General features: G+C 45.5%; 1 protein-coding gene across 1 annotated transcript in view; it reads right to left on the reverse strand.

Annotated features, from left to right (window-relative positions):
• LOC128718531 (uncharacterized) overlaps positions 1 to 16164 on the reverse strand; it is a 55185-nt gene that overhangs the window by 32078 nt on the left and 6943 nt on the right. Inside the window, exons 2-3 of the mRNA XM_053812154.1 lie at positions 11402 to 11447; positions 9290 to 9416 (exon numbers count right to left, since the gene is read on the reverse strand). Of these exons, the coding sequence (XP_053668129.1) occupies positions 9290 to 9416; positions 11402 to 11447 (173 nt within the window). The remainder of the gene's footprint in view (positions 1 to 9289; positions 9417 to 11401; positions 11448 to 16164) is intronic.

The raw sequence follows: 16164 nt of genomic DNA on the forward strand, positions 1-16164 counted from the left end.
GCGGCGATGGTTTGGATGGGGTCCGTTGGATTTCTAGCTGGTATGTCCTCGCTAGGGCACTATAAACATCGGTGTTTATCTCAGTCCGACCCAGCACACAACAGCCTTGATGCGGAAATCCCCTGGGAGAGTGCATTTGGGATCTTCGTACACGTTGTTTCCGTCGTCAGTGAGCATTATATGTTTGTTACTCGCGAGCCGCCTGCGGAACAGCGGACTCAAACGTTTGCCGAGCGGCTCTTGTGGCAGTGTGGCTAAAACACAACGCACTAATACGGAAACAATGTGCACACCTACTCGTTTTCCTTTCACTCATCTTTCCCTTCGCCACTTACCCTACCCAGCTCATGCATGTCATCTCATTCGCCCACACATTGATTTTTTCGGGATAACCGCCCTATGCTCGACATGCAGGCCGTGGCCCTCATACCTGGGAACCATTTTTTTTTTCTCTGCTGTGGATGCGTTTCAAAGTTGTAACCATGAACGAACAGCCCCGAAAAAACACCTTCACGCATTGATCTTCTTAGGCTGGCGGTTGACAACTTTCTCCTGGTGCGCACATACCCATGGACCGGTGCCGGAGAAGCAGGTGCGGAAGAGAGCAAAAACAAAACCCCACGAGAGGCAGGGTGTAAGGGGAAGGAGAAAGCACTCCAGGAATGCATGTGCATCCATCTCCATCCCTGCCCGTACACGTGTGTCCCATCAATGGATGTGTGTGTGTTAGCTGCTCTGGCGGACCCTTGAAGAAAGCTGGACCCTGGCATCGGTAATTGGTAGAATTGGACGAAACATTGTCTCCTGCTGATCTTTGGGTCAGGTTCCTATCAAAGTTGCGTTCTGAGTGGGCATTGCCGTAGATTATTCTTCACCGTAACTGTTCTTTGTCCGTCCGCCTCTACTCGGATCTCCACATCCCCCAGGAACAGCATTCTACCCCCCGTGGCAGAGCGGTTGCGTGTCACACATAGGTAAGTCGTAAGATTGGCCGCGGTGGACAGCAGGACGGAGATCGTTATTGTTTCTAAAACATTGTGTCGAACTTAGTTTCATTCTCGTCGCCCCGGTGCGATTGATTTTCCACATTTGCTTTGGGACATTGTCTCACCAGCCAAGGCTAACGGAAACGATGTCCCGAACGTCGCTTTCAAGTTCCGACCCAGCACGGCTTCTAACCAGGTGAGGCAATCAATGTCGAACCCGCCCGAAATCTTGTAAATCCCTTTTCCGTAAACCTGGGCACTGTTTCCACATTTGCTGACGTGAGGAAAGCAATAATGGAAAGTGTCATCTGGGCCGGCCCAGGCACCTTCGAAAGGAAGATGGACACAATGGGCGCGTGCGTAGAAAGTAGAAAGAAATGATGTTAGCGATTGTAAAATTTCGGTTGTAAAAAGGCAATCCTTGGAGAAAGTAAAAACGGGAAAAACTATCTCCACGTGAGCTCGTCTGAAATCAAAGGTCACGCCTTTTTGTTTGCTGCAGTATGTTTGCGAAATGTCCAATCCACGGAGCAGCTGATTTTTCATCCAGCTGGTCCGAAGTTTCAGCTATCTAACGCTCGTATAGACCACCCTACGCGTACCACGGGCTGGCACATAACTGACGCAATACCAACATTGTTGCGCCTTGCATACCTGCTGCTGCCGTCACGTATCCAAACGTCCCAGGCAGCACGATAATTGACGAAGTCGTCCGCAACTGATGGTGATCATTATTTATTATTCACCAAAAATATTGTGGCAGCCAGGCATGGGAAGAATTCGCATCGCAAAGCACTCGGGGCACCAGTGCTGCCGTCAGAGGGCTTGAGAATGAAAACAAGCGCAAAGAGGCGCTTGAAAAGCAACGCGGTGGGTCAGGAATGTTCTACTGGAATTTATAGAATTTGATGTATCGATGTTCTTCGCTGCCGTCACGTATGTGATGTGGAGAATTCTTCAGGTTTTTGGGGTTGTTTTTTTGTTGCTGGTGTGTCTCGCTCATTCAATCACATACTGATATTCAAATGTTGGGACATTTAGACAACAGGATCAGCGAGACAAGCTACACACACACACACAAAAACCCTTAACCAGACACTTGTCACAGCGTTCCTGTGGCAACAACAAAAAAGTCTTTAAAATATATGAAAATCTTGAAGATATTTTGACATCACACAATGTTCGTAACTCCCGTACCACCTCTCGTGCAGGAGCTTGATGAAGGAATTTTCGGTTTGCCTTTGCGGCAATCGATACTGGCGGTGGACGAAGCATCCCCCGCAGTTGCGGGAATTTGATGCCACCAGCCAAACCGGCCGTAACATTCATCTCTGCAAGCGCGAAATGCACACGAAATCCGTGTGCTTAAGCATCCCGTAGCCGGCACCGTCTCACGTTTCCACAGCCACACTGTCACAGTAGTGTCGCGAGGTAAAATATTGACTTATCGCTTTTGCCACACTCCCGCGCCAGGAATCCTGCAGTGGCATCGGTGCCACAATTGACGTAAACTTTTTTATCCAACTCGTTTTGCCGTGGCGCATTTGTTGTGTGTGTTTTTATTACGTTAATTTTTCGGTAGCGAACGACCGCCGCGGGTTTTACGGTGGCAAAACAACGATCGCGCGATAGTAGTACATCTGCGCATCTACATGTGTTTAACATGACAGCAAACCAGTTGCCGCCATTTTTCATCCTTCCGGGCGGGAAGGGTGGAAGAGATGCAACGGCGGCCAAAAGAAAACACCGTATCGTGTATATAGATATATTTACGGGTAAGCTAAAGCAGTGGAAAATAAATAAAGCCAGCGCACAAAGTGACGAACCCGCAACAAACGAATTTGACAATGATGAAGTTGACTCGCGGCGTAAGCGGCGAACCTTCTCCCTTAACAAAAACCTCATTCCCCACGCACTCGCGCGCACACAAGACGCTGCCGAAAACTAAATGAAATTTACAATTCAAAGCACGTACAAGCCGAACAGACACCCACCGACAAGTACAGGGCCTCTCCGGGCGGTAGCAGTAGCGCTAGCAGAGGTGACAATCAAGTATGCGTGTCATTTTTTTGTAAACGTTTTCCTTGAAGACTCGATTAATTAATTTGAACAGACGCAAATGCCAAAAACCGCCCAGCTCTCTTCACGAAAGAAATACCAGAAGGTGGCAGGAGACAAGAAAACAGCAACAAAAAAAAAAGACGCACTTCCAACGAATGACCGGCACGAAGGATGACCATTGACCACGATCACGGCATCGTGACAACATAAAAGCAGTAAAAGGCATAAGACAAAAGGCTGCTGTTGACAACCACGACAAAAAAAAGCATACAGATTGCGAGCAGCAGCAGCAGCCAGAAAAAAAAGCCGCGAAGTGTGTCAGGGAGCTGTGTGTAAAGTATTAGCTTAAGCTAATTGGCACAGATGGAAACATCGAAATCATTCATTGATGCTGCGGGCTCTCTGCAGTGGCCTCTCAGCCCCATGCCACTTGTCTGCGGAGGGGGGATGACGCTACAACACGCAATTATGCCGACAGACGAACGTGTTATCTGATACGTCCTTTGATGAAAAAAAAACCATACCCAGGACGACACACGATGAGTGATCGTGCTATAAATGTGCGTTTCCTTCTCACTCACTCTCGCTCCCTTTCCCTCACCGTCTTCTTAAATGGTGTCGTCTTCAATGAAGTTGATATTAATACCGCCGAATGGAGGAGCCACCATAATTCAAGCATTTCAATAAATACGCACACCCCACGAACACGAGCAGCAAACGTGCGATCATTCAAAATGCCGTGGCACGTTTGCTGGATATGCCGGAAATGGGGGACATATTTTGGGCATCATTAGATCATTATTCGCTCAACACGGCAAGGACATGTCGATCACCATTAACGAGCGCATATTGTATTGCTTCGGTCATACTAATAAAGTATCAATAAAATCGTTTTGAATTAGTGTCAAGCCCCCCTGAGGGTTAAACAGTCAGCTCAGAAATTATCCCATAAACTGTTGCTGTTTGACCATGCTATAAACTATGTTTTAACGCTTCCAATAGCTATAATTTTTTTATCGCTTTAAGGGTCTCATTTAGATGGTGCTGTAAGCAGGTAATAATTTTACACTTATTACCTACAGTGATTATGCATATTTCTTGATTATGGAATCAAAAAGATCGCGGAAGATTATTTTCGATAATCAAATAGTGTTTTTCATATAAATCCTCCAGTTATGTTATGGCTGGGATACTTAAAAGAATCAACATTAAAAATTTATAAAGTCCAATAACAAAAAAAAAGGTTTCTTAACGATAAAAAATATAATACAACGTGAGTAAAAAAAATTCCCTACTCCGATCACACACACACACACACACACACCGAAAAGCAGAACAACCGCGCCGATGTAATGTGGAATAACTAATAGCATTGCATGTAAAAGGTCGCCCATGATAAATGGATCAGTGATAAAATATCATTCCGATCTTGCTCGTTTTGATGATCGTGCCCCTGAAATCGAAAATATGTATCCCTGTACGTCTGGCTGACTTGCCCGGCTTCGGCAAGAAATACTTCCATATTCCTAACTACATGCATCTCTCGCTCTACCTCGTTTTGTTTTTTTTCTCCTCGTATTCGATCGATCGGTTATCCAATTTTTCGATCGGCAGTTTATGATTGGGTTTCGTATTTCATTTGGCGCCATACGATCGTAAACTGGGATCATCTCTGGGATCGGTGTTTGCTGGGTCTGTTGCTTTCCGCTGTTCGGCCCACAAGAGCTTACAATACTGTTCCTGGCCGACTTGAGCCGGAGCTTTGAATTTAATACACGCCGGGTATTAGGTTATGGTTTGCTTCTTTAAAGACTCAGAATCACATCTTCTCACGAGCTTTAAGTGGAACTGAGCGACCATCGCTTACTTCCTTTTGTTTGGAAGATTTTAACTCTCCTCCCACTGTACGTCTAAGGACTTCTACCAACGTACCCTTATAGCATATATTTCAGAACAATGCACAGCAGCCCGTACGCTGAAGAATTTAATTGTATTTTAAGCTTTATAATTGCTTACACTCGACAGTGACTCGATGACCCACTGAATTGAGCCGTTAAGCTGCAGCGTGTAAATTGCATGCAACCACACAAGCCGAGTGGCACAGGAACAAAGCGTAAGTCTGTGCTTGAAGCCCTCTTAAAAACTGCATCTAATAAAGTCATCCCCGTTCGGAAGATGGGCATGATGGGCGTCACGTCAAACCCTACATCAATCTAGAACCCGAGCCAGCCAGGAAGGAAGACAACTCTTGAAAAGTCTTTTCTTCGTTGTTTTTTTTTTGCTTCTAAATTGCCCAAAACTAATCAACGCGTCAACGAAGACAGCTCACCGTGGGAAAGGGACCACCCCTGGGTAGGGGTGGAAAGGACATTCAGCGCAAGCGAAAGAAAAGCATGCGTGCCGAGCATGTGCGTGTTTTGTGGCAAAATCCACACGGGAACGTTTATTATTATTATATGTGTTTTTTAATTAAATGCATCCCCAAAAACGGTACGTGGAGTGTGTGGTCGCCTTGAACTGCCTTCATTTGTACACGCACGAATGCAATGAGCACAGAACACACCGAAACGAACCAACCACGTGCAGGAACAAATAAACACGATCCTGCACGCACCGGAGAACGCGTCATCGTGGCTACGGTGCGAGGGCATCTTATGTTATATGATTGGTTTTCCGCCGCGCCCGAAGGAGCCTCTTCAAACCAATATATGCTTCAGCCGCCGCACGAATGGTACACCCAATGTCAAGAGGCAACAACACAATCGCAACAATGCACCACTCCAAGCCAAGCACCACCATCGATGCAGTTCCTCTTCAGCATATTCTCCACCGCCCCTCCTTCCCCCCTACTTCCCCTTCAAGGATCGAACTCCTTCACCACCCTGGGAGGGAAAGCTCCCGAGTGCTCCAGAGTAGATTGAAAAGCACCCGAGATGTATGCCATACCTATACATGTACCCCCTCCCTGACCGAGAACACCGAGACCAAGCGCAACAATAAGGCGAAAAAAAAAAGCAATCGTTAAATGTTTATGGGTGTTATTTTCCTCACTTTAAAAGTAAGAGAAGAAAAAAAAACACAAGAGGGGCCAGAAAATAACTTAATTCTTTTTAACACCGCATCGCGCACACCTACGGTGGCTTCAAAAAAAAACCGCAGGCAAGAAGAAATTGGCCCTCCGGTACGTTTCCCATTTCCCATTCTTGGCCACTTTTTCCACCACCTCGTTGGTTCCACCGTTTTTCAGCATTTGCTTCCCCTCTTTTTTCGTTCCCACTTTTTGGTACTGTTTTTGTTTTTTTTTCTCTCACTCTTTTTCACTTTTCTCTACACGTCCGTCATTTGTGCACTTGCGCATTTTTCCCACTTTTGTTTTGTAAGCAGTTTTTTTGTTTTCTTTCTTTGCTGTTCCATCTTTTTTTTTTTGTTTTTGCTTCTCTTTCACGATAGTTTTCCAGTCTTATCGGCTTCCTTTTTGCCGCGTGTGTGTGTGTGTGCTCCGTTTAGCTTTTAATCTTTTCCGTTCTGCCTCTTTTAAGCTATAGCACACTTTTTTTTTCCTTACGTTTTCTGGGCAATATGCATTCTTTCTTCCTTTTCCTTCTTAATACCGGATTCTTCTCGGTTTTGTTTTCATTGAACGTGCCGTTTTTCGCTATTAACTTTTCCACCTCCGTTTTTATGTGTTTTTTTTTCTCAAGGGGATTGCGTATTTTGCTTATTTTTATTGCCGTTCAAGAACAACAACAGACACTGTGTTGCTGTTGCCGCTACCACTTGGGTGTATCGTTTTGTGGATAACATCATAACATTCCTCAATTATGCTCCGTTCGTATACTTTAACTATTGTATCTGCATTCTTCACTAATTGCCAGGAATTTCCTAACCTTACTCAAACCGTATCATATCATCTGTCATTGAGCAATCATCTCTATCAAAGGGTTTCACAAACAAAGAATTTGTTGTAATTATTACACTTCTGTAATTTTGTGTACTTCTGACAGCAGTTATCAAGTTATGGATATTAAAACCCGGCTCACTCACAGCACAAGTTGTGACTCACCAAGCAGAACCCTGCACAAAAAACCACTAACTTACATCCAATCAAACTCTCAAGCCACCATTTCGTCTTTCGTGAGTATTTATCCTTCCCCTCCCAACCGAAAAAAAAACCTTTCCACCATTAAATGATGGCCAAATAGGCATTTAATACTTGCCTCGCCTAAAGCGCTCTTTGTGGTCAGCACAACAATCGCCTAATCTTCTCATACAAAAATCCTTCGACTAATCGCCAATGACTGCAATAAAAGACGGCTTAAAAACAACTCAATGTGTAGCGTACGCGCCTGTATGCAGGTGGGTGGGATAGAGGCTGTACCGATCAGATGGCCGTTGAAAGGTGTCAACTGTGCAAAGTGTCACCGCCATCAAACGCATAAATAGGGAAAACCCGGGCAACCGGAACGGGGCGAAAAGCCTCACTCAAAGCCTTCCCTAATGCCACGATATTACCGCTTTCAAAGGAAATCCTATTGCCCGCCTCGCTGCGGGGCCCGAAAGCTACAAAAGGTTCATAATGCGGGACAACGCAGTGGAAGCCACCAGGGGGGAGGAAAAGGAACGGATTCCGGAAGGATGAGACCATATGCGGGGGATTTGAGGTGTGTTAATCGCTTTACTTCTATCTTCCCAACGACCCCAACACCAATCTATTCGATGGACAAAAAGACTCTATTTAAGCGCTAGTATGTGCGCACGGTTTTGGGGGACATCAAAAAGCCAAACCAAAAAAAGGGAAGATCAAATTAGATGGGCTTTCTTCCGTTCCGGCATTAGAGAACATTTCATTTCCCTGTCCTTGCGCTAAAGATCCTAATCGCGTGTGCTGCCCTCAAATGCAGCAACTTGCAACGGTTCCCATATCGCCAAGCTTAGTCCCCACGTTCGGGCACGGGTATCGGGGACCGCCGGAGATGATGACTAAATGGGAACGAAATCACAAACCCAAAGCGGGCCTATAATCTTTCCAGCCAACGCGCAACAGAAATCAATTTTCGATAATAATAGCACAGATATATAAGGCGCTGCGCTATACGGGGTCGTTCCGACGTCTTGTGCGCCTCAAGCCGGGCGCTGATTGCTGCACCAAAATGCGCAATCAGGACACACAAACAAACCCCATCCATGAGCCCTTAGGTAGGAGGAAATGGATCTACACGCACGGCACCACACGACGGCACATGTGGTCAAAGGATATTGCTGCCAGAGCGGATTGGAGCGGTGGAAAACATCGGCTACAATACATTTTTTTTAAATGGTTCTTCGTTGCCTGGCTCCATTCTTTCACCTTCACCGAGGTTATGTGCTACACCCAGGGCCAAGATCTGGTAAGCTCTGTTTCCGAATGTCTGATGATCCCGACGCGTGAGATTATAATTTCGCCCTGTTTTTCACTCAATTACGTCCACAGACACACACACCACAGGTCGAAATAAACCAAGAGCGTAAAAACAGCACGTACCAGTTACACATCACCAGGGATAATTAAAAGCAACCAACAGCGGTGGAAGGACTTCAAAGTGGAAATCCAAAACACGACGATTGGTACAAAATTGGAAATCCCTGGAATTTCTCTGCCGTCAGCCATGGAGCAACCCAAACGTCGGTGTTTTACGAGTGGTTGTTCTTTACGAGCGGCGAGTTGAACGAATATCTTTGGGTCTTCGGCACCAGAATCAGCTGTGCTGTCCCCGGTGGTTGCCCGGTACAGCGCCCAATATTGTGCGAGATTTCAATGGCAAGATCAATTCGTGACGATTTTCGTGGTTTTACAGCGGCCATAAAATGCACCATGAACGGGTTTCAAGCTTAAATGCGAGCAATAAATTTTTGTTTTCGTTAAGTTTTATGTCCATCGAGCTTTGATTTAAGATTTTTTTTTATTTAAACTGCTGTGATATACTTTAAAGAATTCGCAACAAGAAAAGTAGCTAGCGGAGTCCCAATGGAAAGAAACGGAGAAATGCGAATGAGTTCCGGGGTTGAAAACCTGATAAGATTTATTTTGCAATTTCTTATTGCTAAATTAGCAATACATCATAGCATTAGGTTAATTAATTACATATAAGATCAAATTGCGTTTAATTTAAAACTTCAAAGAAGTTCCCAACTCTCCAACAAAATCCCTAATAAAATGTCTAACGAATCATCATAACAGCACAAAACAAAAACGTATAACTTACGTGGTAGACCATTCTCCAAGTTGTCGTCGGCAAACACGGAACCGTTTTTGGCACGTAGAAACTTGTAAGTGCACGCTGATTGCAGATAGAAGTCGTTCCCGGTTGATGCTCCTGCACTGAATAATGTCTGCAATGGGCGAAAGAAGTTAATCAAAGAAGAATGTTATTAGTACTGAAGAAGTCGTCCAAATTGTTTGACAATGGCACACCAGACTAACGCTGGTCGGCTGTCAACTTTCGTCATTTTATTGGACAACGAACACGGCGAAAGAACCGCCGGCAGATAATTAGTGGTACAGTATTTCTTAATTGTTTTCATCAAGTGTGTTGCCATGGTGCCGTCATGCCATCAATGCTACTTTGTGAAAATTGGATTCCAACAAATCACTAGTAATTGGAAGTAAGTGATGAAAGGTTAATTACCTTACAACGAAACTATTTCAATGAAATATTCGCCCAAACTTCGAACATGCTCGCACAACTAACGTTTAGAGCTAATGGACGACAAACACTGACAAGAAAACCAAACACCCGCTTTAAACGGCAAGGGTTAACACGGGCGGAGAAAAGATTTGAAAATTGAAAATAACACCAGTGCCCTTCGATCAATTACCGTGCAATGACAATTGACTATCTGTCACGGCTTGCGTGTGTCCACACCTGTGTGACACGGGACGGGTGTTTCAGCAAAAAAAAAGCGGGGCAAGTATACTGCACGCTGCTCTAACGAGTGTTTGATCGCCCAGTAAACGGACGTTCAGTTAGTTGGATGATGAAAGCGGCAAATAGTGAGACGAAACCATTCTGGACACACAATACCCGGTGGGGGTTGGAAACTTGTCTGTGGGAGGTGGAAATTCTCCGACGTAATGAAAACAGCACATCAAAACCTTCGACAACTACCAACTAGGCAGCTCATTCTTTAGCTCAGTTGACAGTTCATCACACACGCTGCCACCATAATCGGTTCAGGCTGGTTTACACCGTGCTTGGGACGGTGAAATTGGGAAACAAACAAACCCCTCGACCCTGTTTGGCTGTTGTGTAGATGGTTAGAAGTCTAGCGTCAGTAGCTATCGTAGGTATCCATTTCAGTAAATGGAGTCGTGTGACGAAAGGAAATAGGTTAGGTTAGGTCGATAGATAGACGTTCGATCAACATCAGCAATCAATCCCGATCGATGGATAGGGCGGCAGCAAGCAAACCGTGGTAGACAGAGGGATGTGGAGTGGAGCTGATAGCTCTTTCCCCTTACACCCAGTTTGCTTCAACTAATGTAGCACGCGCTTCCAGGCTCTGATTGTGACTGTTTGTTATCAGTTTGGCGCGGAGCAGGTTCACAGAAGTGGCGATTTGAGCAGCGTTACCAATGCACGAACGCGATGGACACGCGTAGGTCGAGTGTATTGTTTACCCACCCGTGCGTGGTGTGGGTGTGTACCGTAGTGGACAAAACGCGAAACAGCGAGATAGAGCCCAGTCCATGCCAACACACAAATTACGCCAAAATTACAACGGCAAAACGACAAACAAAAAATACTGTCGCATCTTGTCGGAACGGCGAGTGACACTCTGTCAGGCGGGACATTGTGCCGTTCTCCACGCAAGCCTCCAAACTGTCAACGAGCTGAATGGTAATATGAATGAGACAGGATGACGACGCCTTATTACGGTGCACGACGCCAACGAAGGTGAAGAAGGTGTGATTGTTTCCGATACACATTCCACCAGAAGGTTGTTTAAACGGAGGCAGAGGACTAATGCAGTGCTTCAACCTGCCATTCTACCATTCCAAAGGTATTGCAATGAGGAGAGAGAAAAAAATACACAACCATCCCATCAAGGTTGGCAAAGGTCGATGAAGGCTTTTCCCGATGGCTTACAAGGTGGCACACAGGTGGCACGTTGATTGTCCATTTCGGTGCTGTGCTTAATGTGTGTCACAATATAGGGCGATTAAGGAGAAGCAGGCGTCAGTCAGTCAGTCAGGCAGCACGGTTGACAGGGTGCCTCCGGTTGAAGAGGTATTTTAATTTCGCTATCAGTTTTTCTCTCGATTGCATTGTTGTAGTTGTGTTTTTATTTTTTTATTTTTGTCATGCATTACTTACCATCAGGAGGCACAAAATCTTGGCATAGACGGTTAGCTGTGATACCCTGTTGTAGAAGAGAAGGGAAGAAACAGAAAGGAAAAAAAGATCTGAAATTAGTATAATGATGCTCACTTTTCCACATGGCATTTATAATCGCAGCCGCACACACCACTTAAAAATGGTCGCCGCCTTGATGTCCTGCCACGAAATTGGACACGAAGGACATTTGGAAAGGGAGTGTGCAGTGGAGAGCTTGCGGCTCGGAAAACGATTGTTTGGGTCATAAGCGTCGCGTTGAAAGTAGTGATGTGAAAAGTTCCGAAAAAAAGGAGCGGATTGAATCCGTTCACTACTTTGAAGGGAGTGGAACAGCTCCAACAGGTCCAACGCCTCTTGCGTAACGGTAGATGCACAGAAAGATAAATTTTACAATAAAAGCCCTGAAAATTATAATGAAAGTTCAAAGGAGTGAAATTTGGAGATTCGTTCCAAGGAGCGATTTAAGGAGCGTCGTTCCAAGGAGCGATTTAAGGAGCGTCGTTCCAAGGAACGATGTTTGGAGCGTCGTTTCAAGGAACGATATTAGGAGTGTCGTTCCAAGGAACGATATTTGGAGCGTCGTTTCAAGGAACGATATTTGAAAAGTCGTTCCAAGAAATGATATTTAAACAATCGCTTCAATGAGCGATATTTGAAGCGTCGTCCCAATGAGCAATAAATGGAGTGTCGTTCCAAAGAGCGATCTTTGGGGCGTCGTTCCAAGGAATGGTATTTGAACAGTCGCTCCAATGAGCGATATTTGATGCGTCGTTCAAGGGAACTATATTTGGAGCGTCGTTCTAAGGAACGATATTTGAAAATTCGTTCCAAGAAGCGATATTTGGAGCATCGTTCCAATGAGCGTTATTAGGGGCGGTATCGGAAGGGAATTAAAAAGCGAATTTTTTAACCTGATGTCGTTCACTTCAGGAAAGGAGCAAAACCGTTCCACCAGGTTCGTTCTTTGCTTCCCATCACTAGTACAAAGGGTAAAAAGAACTACAGCAACAAAACTTTGTAGCAAGCATTAATGTCTTGATTAGCATTTGTAAATTATTTTCTCCACGCTCACGTTAACCCCGCGGGACAATCTCGAGAAATTATTAATATCGTACCGGTGGACACGCAACAACTTCAATTCCCACGCCTTGAGGGCTTTCTTTTTCGGTATTGATTAAAAATTGCTAAAATATACGAAACTAATTAGCATTTCTTTTATTCACGCCCACCCAAAAATGTTAAAAAAAAACAATGCATGGCAAAGATACACAGCATCATCGCCCTGTGGCGTGTATGAAGCGCAAAATGTAACCAAAGCCACCAACTGGGAGAATGCACTCGTTACGAGATAATTAATTGAACTCGCACCCTCGCCAAAGTGTCATATCCTCACTGCACGATCGTTCACATGACCTGGAAACGGACCACTACTACTAACGGGTCCATCATCGTAATGCTTGCGTACCATAATTGGTACCGATATCGTCCATATGCTGGTCGGAGAGAGATGTGGATTGATAAGCGTCTGGTGTGATCACCGAGTGCATGGTATTAGAGTGTAAAATAACAAGTAATTAAAAGCCTCTATAAAACTCGACCTTACAAATATGACAAATTTCACTTTATTACTTTCCTTCTCTGTTCACTTAATTAAACCCCAGTCGCTCCATCGTAATCGGTACAATCCATGAAAGTATCAATCCGCTACGTTTATTAGCTGGCAACGGCACGCAAATCAGTTCGCCGTGCAGTGCTGTGCACAGCTGTGTCCCGCGGTCTCGGAGCCGGATTAATTGAGTTGTAAAAAAAAACTGCACAACTGAGAGTGTAAGAAGCAAACTCAACGATCCCTTCCGCAGGCCAATCACTGCTGATTGTGATCACGCGTCCCCGGGCGGCTACAGCACGCATGCAGTTCAGTTGCAGTCAAGCCTGTCCGGTGGCCGACTGCCGAAAAAGGGCAGTGGGAACAAACGACTGTCACTCGCCACAAATGGCAAACGAGCGCTGGTCGGACTATTGGGCCATTTGGGGCCAGGTATATCCTTCGCTTTGAACAGTAAACATTTGCCATAACACCAGCGGGAAGCCAATTGACCCGTGGTATCTGCCGACGTGTGGCGTGGCCCTTTTGAGATGAATCGTGAACGCATGTGCACCACTGTGGCTAAAGTTTAATTAAATTAGCATTGCCTCGGTACCTGGAACCGTACCGCCCGGGCGGCCTTCCAAGGTCCCTGTGTTATTGCCAAGGTGGAGGGGGGGAAAGTCCTTCAACAACGAAGTGGGAGACGTAAGAAAAAAACGTCGACAAACACGCGATAACGGAGTACAGGAAGAACGCGTCCCGGTTCGATGGGTTTATGCCCATTTTCAGGATGATATAACTAAAGCTCCATAACACTCCACGCGTCTCCCGGCTCCAGAGCGAAGATAAGAAACGACCCAGTAGATGGAACTGCTACTGCAGCTGCGAGCTTGATCCGCAGAGGAATGTCCCATCCCGTGACAATTCCGCATCTCCAAACCGTCTGTCGTAAAAGACCCAATTCACCGCACCGTGCCATACCGAGAAAACCCGATTGCTACCCTGTCGGAGTCACTCAAGAATGTCGGTACCATGCCACCGTGCACCCGGGTGCTGACCACCCCCTCCAGTGTGGAGAATGCCAGGGTGGCAGGTTGAAAAGTGGATAGCAGGCTTGCTCTCCACCACCGTCGCACGGTTCAGTTAGGCTGGCTTAAATGGAAGTCAAGTTGATCGTTGACGGTTGCGACCAATCAATCCGGTATAGTGGCGAGCCTGCACGGACACTCGTTGAGTATGTGTCTGCTGCCGCAGTGGAAACAACAGGTAGCCGCACCAATTGCGCTAGCAGGCTAAATCAAACCGAACCGAACCGATTCAAACCAAGCAATCGTTCAAGTGGAGCGTGCACACAGTGCTGAACGGATTTTGCACCTGGTGTCGGTTTGTGCGGCATGTAAGTGACTGGAAGAATTAGTATCGAACAGAAATATTCATGGGCTCTTTCATCCCAAATGACCGATTAGACGAAACAACCTACACGTTAATAGAGCTATCAAACCACAACCAGGGAAACGACCAGGATTAAACCGTAAAAAAAACCCCAACAAGTATAAACAGCTTGTTGTTTATATTCACAGCGACTTCCAAGTTCACCAGAGCCGTTTAAATTGTGGAAATGAATATGGTCTTCCTAACAAGCAAACCATAAGTACGAAACCTATTCTTTATTTATTTGTTTGCTTATTAATCAATTAATTAATTAGTCTGGCCGTTTAAATGAGTATAAATTTGCGGAAAAAACACGTCCACACTAAACGAAGGTGCTAACGAATGATAATCATCTCTAATGGTGGAGATGCGGTGAGCTGAAATATGTGATTAGTCCCCGAAAAGCAGGGTTATTTGCTATAAACTCAGCAAGTTTATGGCAGAAAGTTCAAGCTGAATACATTACGATAAGGGAATGAGGGCTGAATACATTACAATATGGGAATCGAATCTGTAACTTTGAAGTATAAACGATCCTTAGGTATATGGCATGACCGTTCTCACGGAAATAAAAAAAGAGTATAAACGATATGGCTCGGTGATTTCGAAATATGTGGAAATTTGATATACACAGATACAATGGAGACTTCTCATAGTTCAAAACATAATTCTATAATGTATTGATTCATCTAAACAGCATCATCTATTAAGATGATCTCTTTCGGTTACACTGCGAAGATAAATTTTCATAATATCTGAAAAAAAGTTCTAATCATATTTATATTTCAGCCGACAGATAAAAAAACAGCTCCGAGACAGCTTTACGCAAACAAACAATACTCATATATTGATAACCGGCAAAAGAACTTTCTAATCTGATGATTACAGCCGGTAGGGCACTGTAAACGCTTGCTGCACTGTGCGCTGGCCAGTTGTTTGCGACTAAGCACGGCGTCAGCGATAGTAGCCACACTAATAGTGTAATGCTGGTGGTAGTAGTGCCCAATCGTTTTGCTGGAAAATTATTAATTTACTACTGATAAAAGTCAGTTTACAATGTCGTGTTGTTGTGTCCACGCCATCCATTCCAACCGGGAAACGGGCCCATCGTGGAAGGGAGGGGGGTGAGAGCCTGGTGAAGGAGCCGCCCGTACTGTGCACTTATCGTTTACACTGCCGCCGTTAATTAAACCCCCGTCGAGAGGGCACCCAATGGGTGCCTCCTGCGTGCTCCAAGGTGCTACAACACACTACGCGCCATGTGTGTGCAAAGTGGCGAGTGAACGGACATCACCGGTAGTACGTGCGGTAGTCGCTTATTTCGTTTTGCTTGTTCGCTGCTGGTGCTACCGCTCAAAAGCGCAAGTTAATTTCCGCCCAAACGAGCAGGACCACCCGTCGACAGCGGGGGGCAAAAACCTTCTCCTGGGGATACCTGGCTGGAGTCACTTCAATTCCAGCATCATCCAACAGTCAGTCCCCATCATCCGTGATCATCACCATCATCATCATCATCATCATCGACTGATGAGGCTACCGGTGGTGTACTTCAATTGCTGGCGCTCGAATCAGCGCCCTGCGCTTCTGATTACCCTCTACCCGTAAATACGCCACTTCTTACCATTCCTCCCCCATCGACAGGACACAGGGATCGACCGGTGTGCCAGGATGTGTGCCAGGCAACCTATCGCCAGGAGGGGAACTTCCAATTATTAATATCTGA

This window comes from Anopheles marshallii, chromosome 2, assembly GCF_943734725.1.
Source record: "Anopheles marshallii chromosome 2, idAnoMarsDA_429_01, whole genome shotgun sequence".
NCBI classification, from domain to species: domain Eukaryota; kingdom Metazoa; phylum Arthropoda; class Insecta; order Diptera; family Culicidae; genus Anopheles; species Anopheles marshallii.